This window comes from Triticum dicoccoides, chromosome 7A, assembly GCF_002162155.2.
Source record: "Triticum dicoccoides isolate Atlit2015 ecotype Zavitan chromosome 7A, WEW_v2.0, whole genome shotgun sequence".
Lineage (NCBI taxonomy): Eukaryota > Viridiplantae > Streptophyta > Magnoliopsida > Poales > Poaceae > Triticum > Triticum dicoccoides.
The window spans coordinates 95,573,437-95,588,557 of NC_041392.1; the positions used below are offsets into that span (position 1 = coordinate 95,573,437).

The 15,121-nt window shown below is 39.9% G+C and overlaps 1 protein-coding gene across 1 annotated transcript; it reads right to left on the minus strand.

The window, feature by feature from the left end:
* Positions 1 to 214: 214 nt before the first annotated feature.
* Positions 215 to 9,639, minus strand: LOC119332367. The gene is made up of 7 exons (XM_037605553.1): positions 9,359 to 9,639; positions 8,639 to 8,740; positions 8,379 to 8,541; positions 8,246 to 8,304; positions 7,877 to 8,081; positions 538 to 630; positions 215 to 470 (listed from the first exon to the last, which is right to left on the minus strand). The coding sequence occupies exons 2-6, from the start codon at positions 8,738 to 8,740 to the stop codon at positions 575 to 577; spliced, it is 585 nt and encodes a 194-aa protein (XP_037461450.1). The 5' UTR covers positions 9,359 to 9,639; the 3' UTR covers positions 215 to 470; positions 538 to 574.
* Positions 9,640 to 15,121: the final 5,482 nt, after the last annotated feature.

Here is a 15,121-nt window from a genome sequence, read left to right on the forward strand (position 1 = left end):
TTTGTATTTATATACAAAGTTCACCATGCATTAAAAAATTCAGCATATATTTAAGAATTTGTTCAACATATCTTTGCAAAATGTTCAATGTATATCTACAAAAATGTTTAATGTGTGTTCCAAAATTTGTTCTGTTCAACATATTTTTGATCAACGAGCTTGTCAAGTAGAGGCTCACTAGGGACACAGTGTTTGTCTATGTATTCACACATGTATTTAAGTTTTCGATTAATACAATTCTAGCATGAATAATAAACATTTATCATGAATAAGGAAATATAAAATAACAACTTTATTATTGCCTCCAGGGCATATTTTCTTCAGGTTTCCGCGGACGGGATAACCCTAGCTCTTCCCCTAGATCGCACCGGCCAAGCGTCTGGCGACCCTAGCAACCAGCGGCGATCGGAGAAAGCAGGGGATTGGAGTCTCCACGTCATCGCCAGGTGCCGTCGGGAGGAGTTGAAACCCTAGCAAGAGGGGAAAACTTAGATCTCACAATAAGTTCTATAGAGAGGGGTCACGTGACATACGTACCTAGCATACTTCCCGCTGAAACCAAACGACGCAAGGCTCAACCAAAGCCCACGCCCGCAGACATCCTAGTTTCTGGAAAACAGACAGGCACACCTGTGATCCGCCAAGAAATAGCCCACGTTTAGATAAAAAATGGCAAAATTGGTCGAATTTCAAAAAATGCCAAGTTAGGCCAGTTTCTTGGCAGGTTGCCCAGCTTTGGGCGACTTTCTAGGGGCACCCCTATTTCTCGCTTTAAGCGAGCATGTGGTGACGCCTCACGGCGTGGGAGCCCAGATGGGCCGGCCCAGCCACGCGGGAGAAAAAGGCCTATTTTTTTCCTGTCTTCTGTTCTCGTGTTTTGCTTTAATTTTGTACTTTTCTTTATATAAAATATTCTACAAATATATATTACAAAAAATGCTCTTCAAAAAACATTTGAAAAAATGTTGAACAAGTATTTAAAAAATGGTGAACAGGTATTAAAAAACTGTTCAACGAGTATTTGAAAAGTATTGAACAAGTATTTGAAAAATGTTCAACAAGTATTTGAAAATGTAGAATAATTATAAAAAAATGTTGAACGAGTATTTGAAAAAATGTTGAACGGGTATTTGAAAAATGTTGAACAAGTATTTGAAAATGTAGAATAAGTGTTAAAAATATTGAACAAGTAATTGAAAAATGTTGAATAAGTATTAATAAATGTCGAACAAGTATTTGAAAAAATTTGAACAAGCATTTGAAAAAATATTGAATAAGTATTAAACTGTTGAACAAGTATCTGAAAAATGTTGAATAGGCGTTCGGACAATGTCGAACGTGTATATAAAAATTGTTGATCACTTATTATAAAAAAATTGCTTTTGACATATACGAAAATGTAGAGTGAAAACAAAAACAAACATAATAAAAAACAAAATAAAAACAAAAAAATGGTGATGAAAAAAGAAAACCATACAAAAAATGGAGAAGAAAAAGAAAAACCAAACAAATATGAAGAAAACCTTGTCAAAAAACAAAAAGGAAAAACAAAAAAACTGTGAAAACCAAAGGAAAAAGAAAATGAAAAAATGAATAAACAAAGAAAAAATGGAGAAAATTAAAGAAAAGAAACAAAAGAAAACAGAAAAATAACGCTTATCTCTGTTGAAGTATGTCGCGGCCCCTTTAATAAACACGAATAGTTGTGTGGTGTGGTGGCTAGCATCGCTCGTTTCTTCTCAGATCTCGAGGGATAGATCCCTCGTCCACCCCTTTTCCCTTCCCTTTTTCTTTAACTGTGCACCGCGAATTGGGCCAGCCTGACACTGTAGCTCTCGACACAAGAGTTTCCTCTCGACTCGCTTAATGCGAGAAATAGACGCCGCGGAGGGGAACGAGGGAGCGTCACGAGGGACAGTGATGGTCTGCTGGTGTTGGATGGGTCTTGGCCAAATTTGTTCATGGTGTACTGAAAAATGTTCATCGTATATTATTAAATTGTGCAATGCATATTATAAAATGGTGATTGTGTATTTAAATTTTATTCATCGAATATTAAGAAATTTTTCAACGTATACTATAAAATGTTCATTTGTGTATTTTAAATTTGTTCAGTATTTTTTTACAAAAATATTCATTGTATTTTTATATTTGTTCTACGTATATTAAAGTAATGTTGGATGTTTTTTTAAAAGGATTTGCAGTTGTACTTTCTATTTTAGGCTTGGCGTTGCTTTCATATACATTTGAGCTCGCTAGCTCGGCTGGCTAGGCGCGTAAAAAGCAAGCATGTGGTTGGGGTTCGATCCCACTCATGCACTTTTTTTTATTTGAATTTTCCCTCACCACGTGATAATTGGGCCGGCCCGTGTGCGCGTCGCTTCAGCGAAACCGCGACGATTGGACGCACACGGGCGGCGGGGCGCGACCGCAATCCCTATTTGACGCGTGTACGCGTCAAAACGACCCAGCTTCGCTGAAGCTCATCTTCCCGTCGCCCCAGCTTGGGCCGGCCCACATCGCAAGGCTGCTTCTTCTTCTTCTTTTTTTGCTTTTTGTTTTTTCTGTTTCAGTTTCTAATTCTTTTATTTTCCTTTTTCTTCCATTTTTTGTGTATTATAGAAAGTTCATTTTGTATTTATATACAAAGTTCACCATGCATTAAAAAAATTCAGCATATATTTAAGAATTTGTTCAACATAGCTTTGCAAAATGTTCAATGTGTATCCGACATTTGTTCAATGTATATCTACAAAAATGTTTAATGTGTGTTGCAAAATTTGTTCTGTTCAACATATTTTTGAAATATGTTCAATGTGCGTCCGAAATTTGTTCAATGTATATCAACAAAAATGTTCAATGTTTTTCCAATATTTGTTTAACGTATTTTCCAAAATGTTCAATGTGTATTAAAAAATTCAGCATATATATTCATATTTCTTTAGTGTTGAAAATACAGTATATTTTTAAAGTATGAATTTATACTTTATTTTATCACCATAAAGAATATCCAGAAAGTTCCAATAAAACGCAGAAAGAAAAGGGAAAAATACTAGTTGTGATGAGCTTATGCGTATGGGCCGGCCCATTACCATCTTCCTTCAGCGAAGGCACAGCTGTTTGACGCCTGCGCGCGTCAAATAGGAGGTCTCTCGCGTTACGAGAGAGGGGCCAGACCCAGACGTTTTCTGTTTCAGCTATTTATTATCACATATGTAGGCAGCAGGCTTTAAAATGGCATCTGGTCATGCTACGGCGTGCATTGTTCCTTCGGGATCAGTCGGCTTCTGGCTGAAATATGAGGAAGAAGCAGGGGCTGCTCAGGAAGTAGTGCCGGGCGAGTGCGTGTGGTGCTGTTGTCAGAAACTGTCATGGTGTGCCGTTCTTCTCGATGGGATGCAGATGCTGATGGACTAACTACAGATGCTGAATAGTGCTACAGTTTTTTTTTTTAAAGATCTAGTGTACACTGGCTTCATTGATGTTAAGAAGAGTAGAGAGTAACAAGGTTGGGATCAACTGGTCCAGATCAAAAGGCACTAAAAAACTGAAAAACAGGGGCCATGTGAAGGTGTGAATGTCAATGCAACATAAATCATATAGAGGGGCTCTTCTCCCCGCTCTCCGCTTTAATATATGATGCGCACGCTCGTGTGTATTCGAGGAAAAAAAAAGGGCCAAGACGCCGGTGCGCGCTGACTAGTGCTATAGTTACAGCTTCTAAATCATTCATCCATCGGTCGGCGCATCACAGCATGGAGATTGTTGCAAAGCAGAACTGGTTAGTAATAATTACTGTATATATGGTGTCGCCCGTACTGTCCTCCCTTATCCCCTAAAACATAGAAAGCTAATGGATCGGCACTAAATGGCCCTGCTGACCACAGCTTCTCAAGGCCTTTCAGCTAGTTCATTGTCACTAGCTAGCTAGCCTGTGAACGCCAATCCCTTTACAGTTGTCCGTACACTAAAACTATTTCTTATCAACATTTGCGGCACTGACTAAAAAAGGGATTGAGCTTCAGTGTCTCACTGCACATGCCTTTGAGTGCATGACACGTGGACCCCACAGGTGACTGGCCCACATGTCACACTCAAAGGCAAATGCAGTTAAGTCACCGAAGCTGCCTCCCTGAAAGGCACTAGCTATATAACGTAGGGTCTGGATATGTATTTCTGGAGTTCTGCTCGCATTCATTTGCTGGCTGACAGTATTTTTTTTCTATGTGTCTTGCAAATACCCCACTTGGTAGTCTGCTTGCTAGATAGATGGTTGCCAGTTTCTTCCTGTACACAGTGATGCAGTTCCGATGTTATAATCTTTTTCTAGCATTATATGTTCTTGCAACATTCTATATTCACAAACTACAGTGGCCGTCACATTACCATTGGTCAGAGTAGGTAATTTCTGTCAAGTCTTCATATTTCTATTTTTTGGAAAAAGGGTTGTGTTAAGTCCATATTTTCTATCGATATCCCTTCTGATTTGTTGATATCTTGCAGCTATGCCAATGCCATGATCTAAGAATGGGTGTTGCCCTCACCTTTATTCTGTAAATGCCAAAGCGTCCACAACATATAAGCGACATAAATTTCAAGCTTACAGATATTACATATGTTTGATATGTCTGAGTTCAGCATATGGTAGCCCTAATGATCGCAGAACTATGAACATAAGTTATCTTTTGTTCTTTTTGTGATCAAAGCTTCAATTGAATCATTTGAGATTATCCTCCTTATTCAGAAATTGCATGACGTATAAGTCTAGACTGCTATTCGTCGATCCCAAGTAGGTGTTAGCCAATAGCATGCACCAGGCCAGTAGATTTGTTCACTCTAATTGGCAATCTTCTTTACATGTAGTCCTATGTGTGTGTTCTGAGGCTCTCGCATTAATTTTTTTTAAGAACAGTGATCCATGTTCGGAGTACCTGCAGGTTACAAGTTCACCTTATCCTATGTTTTACCTTAGGTGCATTCGTGGTACTAAATAGAATCGAAGAAGGTTACTGTGGATGTGGAGTATAAGCTTCAGAATTTAGCACTGTGTGTACTGCTTAGGCTAGCAGCTTCCTTTGTGTCTGTGTAGGTGGCTGGAAAGTTTATTCCAGCGATTGATGTTGCAAAGCAAAAGTTAGGGCTTTGGATAGAGATTTATTTGGGTTTACATCAATTCTGTCCGAAAAATGTTGTACTGAAGTTTGCATTGAAATGAACTGTTTTGATCAAAAACTTCCACACAGTCAACTGTATTCTGAGCAAACTATTTAAATTTTCTTCCATCAAAGAAAATAACAAAGACAATCTCAAGCTTCCTGACAGGCGCGGCGTGTTGCTGCGTCTCTGCCTGCTAGTTATTATGTATAACTGCAGAGACATCACAAATTGACCCATCACACGCATCATAGGCATGATGATAAAGGATGTTCCCTTTTCCGGAGCATATGATATAATTATGACGATCTATCATGTTGGTGTGAGGTTCACGTAAGCCCATGGCCCCATGCAGATCGATGGAAGACGTTTTTATCCCCATGATTATATAAGACAAAAAAAATCATTGATTGCTTGTATCTTCTCACGTACTCATCCATACAACACTTTTTTTAGGGGCTCATCCGTACAACACTTGGCAATTAGATTACGTGACACTTGCATTAATATTCATATATGGCCACAAACGGACAAGCCTGCAGCCAGTCGGTCTCCTAATTAGGCCAAAAGAGTTGGGTCAGTGTGATTAAAAAGGGAAAGGATAACACCTAATCAGGACAGCGAGCAAGATTTCTGTGCCACATCTGTCACTTCATTGTGATAGCTGCATCACCCTCAGATACTAAAAACCTAAAATGTGCAGGAGAAAGCAGGAAATGCTCCTCTCGTGTTCTACTGACCCCGATTCTTACTCCTGCGGGCGTCGCCGTCAGGATCGTCGAGCGAGCAGCGGCGCCTGGCCCTTGGCACGCGCTGCAGGAGTGGCTCCTCACCAGCCCTGGGTTTCTGCGGTGGCGGCCGGCAGAGGCAGATCAGGGTCTCCCCTGCCCAGACCCTGCCTTTTCATAGCCTTAGAAAATTAAGATTGTTTTAAATTTGCGATTCAAAGTTTAAATAAGCAGACGAGTTCAATTCATTTGTTATAGTACTTGCTTTTAGAATAACACGCGCACTTTGGTTAAGTTAAGAAAAATTGCGAAATGGTTAAGTTAATTAGTCAGCGTAATCAGATCCATGCCGTCATCGCCCTTGTCCAATTTTTTTCAGGTTAGTTAAACCATCGAGTTTTTTAAGAAGTAATCGGAAGATCGGAAGACATTTAACCAATGAAGATTTGGACAACTAACAACGCATTTTGGCAGTTGCTTGTTTATCTGATAGACACAGCCAGGCTCTCCGGCCAACTGGTGTCAGATTCAGCTCAGCTTCAAGAGAAAGTGGTTGATGGAAAGCCTACTCTCGTGACTTGACATTAGATTCGAATTATTTACCATTCATCTGTGCTCTTCATGTGGTCCCATGATGCGGGATGTCCGGCTATTATAAGTTACGTGGTATTGCACCTAATTAACATTGCACGATTAAGACAACCTAGCTACGTGTATATATTTTGGCCCGATAAATCAAGTGAACTAGCCAATACATTTTTTGTTAGCTTTTTAATGTGTTCATTCTGGGTCTATTTTTGTTGAGAACCTTCCAATCTATTCATTTTTGATAAATCAAGTGAACTGTCAAGGTAATATAAAGAGCACCAGAAAAAGAATTAGAGAAAAGTGCATTTTTCGTCCCTCAACTAATCGCGAAGTGTGCCTAAACTTTTTGTTGGTGTAACCTTCGTCCCTCAACTCTTTAAGACCAGGTATAGTTACTCCCTCTTAGTGGTATTCCTCGGTCAAATCCCGGTTTTGACATGATGTGTTGTGCCTGAACCCGGTTTGAAAAAAATATAGGAAATAATGATTATATGAAAATGACAGCTTAAGAATACTAATAAGGTGATAGAAGCATGGAAAATGCACCATTAGTATGATCCTAGTTCCCTTCAGCTGCTGCAACTTCTATTTGAAGCTGCCGAAGAGTAGGATCGGTCACATTTGGGCACTGGAGGTGGGGAAGAATGAGGCGAGAAAAGGGAGGTGGCTGTCGTGGGTATGGATAGATAGGCTTTTCACATGCCCATGAGGTATCCCACAGGTATCCCCAAAGTATCCGAATTTTATTTATTTATTTGAAAAACAGAAAATAGGGAGATACATGTTCGATACGTTTTGAGAAGTATCAAAACGTATCCGAGTTTCCGATATGCCTGATACGGCAGTTTCCAGAAGTATCCGGTTAACTTAGCTTGTAGGATTCAGCATTGATCAAATATCATGATTTTACATGGTGACAAGGCTTGCAATTCCATCAGGTGCTCAAAGTATGCACGACTAAGGCAAACACATGTTGAACATAGCTTATAACCTTCCCAACTCACTTTTGGACTCAGGCTTGAAGGTTATAAGCTATGTTCAACATGTCTATGGAATTCGGATACACTCACGGAATTGGGAAAGTTATAAGCTATGCTCAACTCACTTCCGGAATGAGGTTTGAAGGTTAACCTTGAAGGTTATAATAAAATTTTTGGAAATGAGAAAGTATGCTCAAAGTACTAACTCGATGTTTTGCTCAAAGTATGCACAGACTAAGTAACTAACCTACTGACTAGATGCAACTGTCTTTTTGGCAAGGTAAATGCTCTATAGTTCACTACAGGGTGCCCCTCAATTTTCTTTTGTACCAAATGTTTACTCAAACATTCTCATTTCTCGTCTATTCTGTTAGGTACCGAGGATATAGACCAAACGGATAATTAAAATTACTTGCGACAACTTACTGTATATCGGACGAAGTTGCGCCCAGTAGCGCGCTGTGAATGGAGGGCGTGGGTCGACTTCATCCATCTGAACACTACTTGGGGGATACCGCTCTGCGGAACGTGGAGGCTCTGGAGACTGTCGACCTCTCTTCCGTTTATGCTGTGGAGGCGGCAACTTCCAGAATGTGGGGAATGGCTGATTGGCAGGAATGGGCAGGGAAGGCTGCACAAAAGTAAACATCTTTTTATTAGCTACAACAATTAACTTAAGTAAACATGGATATAATACATATGCTTAATACAACATGGCAGGAAAACCTAGCGGATAATAAATGTCTTCAAGTAGCAAGTTGTACTCAGGTAGGAAAGATCTTTAGAATATTTTACCAGCTCACTAAAGCAATCGAGATCACATTTTGGTGGGACGAATGAAGTATCCACCACTCCTACATGGAAAAACAGGATGAGAAGAAGATTTTTTTATGAGCAATCGAGATGTTCTTGATAATGTTCTTGATACCAGTTGGTGGCTTGTCTTTGATAATGTTCCTCGGCGCCCAACTGAACTCCATGTTTGGTACCTTGCCCTTGAGATGGTTAAAGGCACGGTTGGCGTCTTCAGCAGTTAGAAACTGAATATCAAAATAGTCCTCCACTTCTTCAGACCTCTTGAGACCAGCAGTCTGCAAAAAGAAATAGAAAGACAGGCTTCAGTCCAGATTCAATTATTCAAATCAATGTCCACAAATGAAGATTAAATCAAAGGAGGGGGAGACTAACCCGGCCATGAAACTTCACCATATGCTCCATATGGTCATATGTCAGACAAATCTGTGGGAAATATCTCTGAGGTCTTGCCCTCAAGGTTTCGCATGACGCCATCTAAAGAAGGAGAACGGAAAATGTCACAAAAGATTGGAACAAGTTAGCTTTGTTTCAGATGACACACAAATTTGAAGAATTCGTTACAATGTTGCCATATCAGTAGCAAAGATGGTGGAACTGAGGATGAGGACATGAATCAGATGACAATTTCTTTGATGGTACACTAAAGAAACTGCTAGCGAGTGGAGCAGTAAAAGCTGGATGCAAAACTAGGTTTCTGGAAGAAGAACCAGGCACAGTTCTTTTCAGCTTTTGATTCCAAAACTGAGTGTTGACGGTACCATTGGCGATTGCATTCACATTAAAAATAGCATTCAAATTAGCACACAGCAGAAGCAAGAAAGAACCATTGGCAGTTGCATTGAGTAATCACAATATTTTTTTTTAAACAAGCCATATTCCCTTTACAGTTGCATTGAGCATTCACAGTAACCAAAAATAATAATTTACATGTCCATTCATCCATCCATCTACGAAAAACCTAGCCCCATTGATCCATCCATCACGCAAATCATGTACTAAGCATCTGCATACATCCATCTTATCCAACTTCCATCGTTCCATGTACAGGAGAGGAACCAGAACAGAACAAAAACCGAAGGACGAGAGGCTCACCAGGAAGCGGTGCAAGAAGAGCTGCGACCGGCGGGATCGGCTCGTTGGGGACGGCGGAGGAAGGGGGTGGCCGGCGGGATGGGCGCGTCGGGGCCGTCGGGAGGGGGAGGAGGCGGGACGGATGAATGCTTGTGCCGGCGAGATGGGAGCGTGGGGCCGCGCTCGCCGGCTCCTGCGGGGTGGCGGGGATGGCGCCGGTCGTCGGAGGGAGTAGGAGAGGTACGGGCGACGCAGGGGCTGCAACCTGGCGGCGGAGGAAACCCTCGAGGGGGGGAAATCGAGCGTCGGGAGACAGAGCGGACCAGTCATTTTCTTGGGCCGGACCAATCATTTTCTTGGGCCGGACCAGTCATTTTCTCGGGCCGAAGGCCATTTTGTCTGCAATTTTAAGCTGAGGGATAGGCCCTTCTTTTACCTTTTTTAGGGGTTTCTTTACCTACCTACTAATAAAGTATCCAAATACTTAATCGTGCAGCTGCACAATTTCCTCGCGCTGAGCGCACGCGCTAACTGACAAGGTCTACCCGCAAAAAAATAAACTGACAAGGTCTGAAATCAACCGACCGCTTCGTTATCATTTTCTCTAAAAAAAACCTTATCCTGATCCCCTTTTCCTCGTCTCTTAGGTGGAGCAGAGGAGTTGCATCGCCGCCCAGGCGACCGTGGGGAGGCGGCGCGCCAGAGGAGCTCACCGAGCAGGTCGGTCGGGGAGCCGGAGCAGCAGCGCTATGTCAAAGGATAGCCTGTCAGTAATGTTGGCAACAATGTTGGTACCAAGGATGAGGGACGAAGGGAACCATTTTCCTGCTCGCAGTAACGAGGCAGACCAATAGGCAAAGTTCTCGTCCATCGACGGTTACCGGGATGTCATCAACAGTAGTAACAGGGTCTTACTGACAGAGTTGTACACCGAGGTGCTTACATAAGCAAAGAATTATTACTACTTAGCTCATATAAATCACAAGAAAGGTTAAACAAAACAATGAAAAAGAAAAGAGTGATTATATGGTTTAAACAAAACAATGAAAAGGAAAATGTGTATACACGAGTATTAGGTGTATATCCTTCCCAAGGAAAGGCATAGAATGATTTACAAGTTAGGGCTCCAAGTATGTAACCACTTAGACAAGCGGCAAGGAATTATGAGGTTTACCCATACAACGGTGTTTGGATAATTGATCAAGAAAAAATTAGCATCACGCTTCCAATGTTCTTCTTGATGATCGGAGTACCACATACATGCTTCGGGATAGCATTGACATGGTCATCAGGTAAATGTCAGACTTTGGGAATACAAAGGATCCATCGGAAACTTCTAAAACAACTCATGCAATTTCATCGTCACTACAGGAATCATGCACTTTGCCGTCTGCCATGGCTGATGGCAAAGGCATGCCTGGCAGATGGCAAAGGCCTTTGCCGTCAGCCAGCAGACGGCAACACATCCGGCAGAACAAACTACGTCAAAGAGCTCTTTGCCGTCTGCTGGCGGACGACAAAGATGCAAAGATCTTTGCCGTCCACCAGCAGACGGTAAAGGGCCTGGACGGCAAACGTGGCAGTTTAGATCTGTTAAGGGGTTAACGCCATGCTTTGCCGTCTGCCAGCAGACGGCAAAGTGCCCAAGTAGGCCAGCCCAGATGCCCCCCAGGTACTTGACACGTGGCATGCTTTGTCGTCTGCTAGCAGACGGCAAAGATGCAAAGGTCTTTGTTGTCTGCCAGTAGACGGCAAAGCATGCCATATAGGCAAGCCCAGTGCACCCCAGGTTGCACAAGTAGCTGACACGTGGCAGCTTTGCCATCTGCTGGCTGATGGCAAAGGTCTTTGTCGTCTGCCAGTAGACGGCAAAGTGCCTGTATAGCCCCAGTTTTTTTCTTAAATTCAATCAATTTCACAGAATTCCACATATATATATATATATAATTTTTTTCTCTTTATTTTTCTCCTCTTCTCTTTTTTATCTTCTTCTTCTAACTAAGGTAGGTAAAAATGCCATTTTTAGCTAAGCTAGGTAAAAATGCTAAGTGTATGTCATTTTAGAGCTAAGCTAGGTATTTAGGTCATTTTGGAGCTTAGTAAGGTTATTATGCCATTTTCGAGGAAAATAAGCTAATTCTATGTCATTTTGGAGGTAACAAAGATTATCATGCCATTTTTTGACCTAAGTGTGCTAAGTATGTCATAAATGAACTGAAAAAGCTATGTATAGGTCATTTTTGAGCTAACCTAGGTAGTCATGTCATTTTGGAGGACAAAATGGGAAGTGTAGGTCATTTTAGAGCTATTCTAGTTAAAATCGGTCATTTTGGAGCTAGGACATTTTGAGGAAGCCCATCATTGGAATATACAAGCCAAGTTCTATAATGTAAAATTCCCACTAGTATATGAAAGTGACAACATAGGAGACTCTCTATCATGAAGATCATGGTGCTACTTTGAAGCACAAGTGTGGTAAAAGGATAGTAGCATTGTCCCTTCTCTCTTATTCTCTCATTTTTTTAATTTTTTTTATTTGGGTCTTTTCTCTTTTTTATGGCCTTTTTTTAGTCCAGAGTCTCATCCCGACTTGTGGGGGAATCATAGTCTCCATCATCCTTTCCTCACTGGGACAATGCTCTAATAATGATGATCATCACACTTTTATTTATTTACAACTTATGAATTACAACTCGATACTTAGAAAAAAATATGACTCTACATGAATGCCTCCGGCGGGGTACCGGGATATGCAATGAATCAAGAGTGACATGTATGAAAGAATTATGAAGGTGTCTTTGCCACAAATACGATGTCAACTACATGATCATGCAAAGCAATATGACAATGATGGAGCGTGTCATAATAAACGGAACGGTGGTAAGTTGCATGGCAATATATCTCGGAATGGCTATGGAAATGCCATGATAGGTAGGTATAATGGCTGTTTTGAGGAAGGTATATGGTGGGTGTATGGTACCGGCGAAAGGTGCACGGTATTAGAGAGGCTAGCAATGGTGGAAGGGTGAGAGTGCGTATAATCCATGGACTCAACATTAGTCATAAAGAACCCATATACTTATTAAAAAAATCTACAACTCATCAAAAACCAAGCACTACGCGCATGCTCCTAGGGGGATAGATTGGTAGGAAAAGACCATCGCTCATCCCCGACTGCCACTCATAAGGAAGACAATCAAAAAATAAATCATGCTCCGACTTCATCACATAACGGTTCACCATACATGCATGCTACGGGAATCACAAACTTTAACACAAGTATCTCCCAAATTCACAACTACTCCACTAGCATGACTCTAATATCACCATCTTCATATCTCAAAACAATCATAAGGAATCAAACTTCTCATAGTATTCAATGCACTTTATATGAAAGTTTTTATTATATCCCTCTTGGATGCCCATCATATTAGGACTAGTTTTATAACCAAAGCAAATTACCATGCTGTTCTAAAGACTCTCAAAATATTATAAGTGAAGCATGAGAGTTCATCCATTTCTACAAAATAAAACCACTGTCGTGCTCTAAAAGGATATAAGTTAAGCACTAGAGCAAATGACAAACTACTCTGAAAGATATAAGTGAAGATCAATGAGTAGTCGAATAATTATGTAACTATGTGAAGACTCTCTAACACTTAAGAATTTCAGATCTTGGTATATTATTCAAACAGCAAGCAAAACAAAATAAAATGACATTTCAAGGATAGCACTCATCATGTGAAGAAGCAAAAACTTAGGCTCAACCGGGCATCCCCAAGCTTAGATGCTTGAGACTGCTTGAAATATTATCTTGGGGTGCCTTGGGCATCCCCAAGCATGAACTTTTGCGTCTCCTTAATTTCTTTTATATCACGGTTTCCTAAATCTCGAAAGTTTCATCCACACCAAACTCAACAAGAACTCGTGAGATAAGTTAGTATAAACCAATGCAAAAACCTTATCATTCTCTACTGTAGAAAATCACAAAAATTATTATTCAACATTGCATACTAAATATCTCTGCATATTTAATACTCATATCCTCAAATAGAATCATTAAACAAGCAAACATATGCAAACAATGCAAACATAACAGCAATCTGCCAAAACAGTACAGTCTGTAAAGAATGCAAGATTCATCATACTTCCCTAACTCCAAACATTATGAAATTCTACCACACTGTAGAAAATTTATCAGAGCTTATTATGCAAAAAAATCAATATTTATCATATTCTGGCTTTTCTAGGGAATTTTTGCAACAACGATAAACTTTCTGTTTTGAAACAACAACATGTATACTTGCAAAATAAGCATGGTAAAGGCTATCCTTGACATTTTTATCGAAAATAGAGATGCAAAACATTATTATAAATAACAGCAAGCAAATACTAACAAAAGAAAATGACGCTCCAAGCAAAACACATATCATGTGGTGAATAAAAATATAGCTCCAAGTAAAGTTACCGATGAACGAAGACGAAAGAGGGGATGCCATCCGGGGCATCCCCAAGCTTAGGCTCTTGGTTGTCCTTGAATATTACCTTGGGGTTCCTTGGACATCCCCAAGCTTAGGCTCTTGCCATTCCTTATATAGTCCATCGAATCTTTACCCAAAACTTGAAAACTTCACAACACAAAACTTAACAGAAAACTCATAAGCTCCGTTAGTATAAGAAAATAAATCACCACGTAGGTACTGTTGTGAACTCATTCTAAATTCATATTGGTGTAATATATACTGCATTCCAACTTATTTATGGTTCATACCCTCCGATACTACTCATAGATTCATCAAAATAAGCAAACAACACATAGAAAACAGAATCTGTTAAAAACAGAACAATCTGTAGTAATCTGCATCAAACGCAAACTTCTGGAACTCGGAAAAATCTGCCAAAATAGGAAGACCTAGATAATTTTATTATTGATCTACTTCAATTGGAATCAGTATTTTATCACTTTCTGGTGATTTTTAACAATTGTTTTAGTGAGCAGAAAGTTTCTATCTTTTTCAGCAAGATCAAATAATTATCATCCAAGAAGATCCTATAGGTCTTACTTGGCACAAACACTAATTAAAATATAAAACCACATCTAACCAGAGGCTAGATGATTTATTTATTACTAAACAAGAATGAAAAGCAAGTAACAAAAATAAAATTGGGTTGCCTCCCAACAAGCGCTAATGTTTAACGCCCCTAGCTAGGCATGATGATTTCAATGATGCTCACATAAAAGATAAGAATTGAAACATAAAGGGAGCATCATGAAACACATGACAAGCACATTTAAGTCTAGCCCACTTCCTATGCATAGGAATTTTGTGAGCAAACAACTTAGGGAACAATAATCAACTAGCATAGGAAGGCAAAACAAGCATAACTTCAAGATTTTCGACACATAGAGAGGAAACTTGATATTATTGCAATTCCTACAAGCATATGTTCCTCTGTCATAATAATTTTCAGTAGCATCATGAATGAATTCAACCATATAACCAGCACATAAAGCATTCTTTTCATGATCTACTTGCATAGAAATTTTATTACTCTCCACATAAGCAAATTTGTTCTCATGAATAGTAGTGGGAGAAAATTCAAGAAAGTAACTATCACGTGAGGCATAATCCAATTGAAAATTATGATGACAAGCTTTATGGTTATCATTATTCTTTATAGCATACATGTCATCATAATAATTATCATAAATAGGAGGCATGCTTTCATCATAATAAATTTGCTCATCAAAACTTGGGGGACTAAACATATCATCTTCATCAA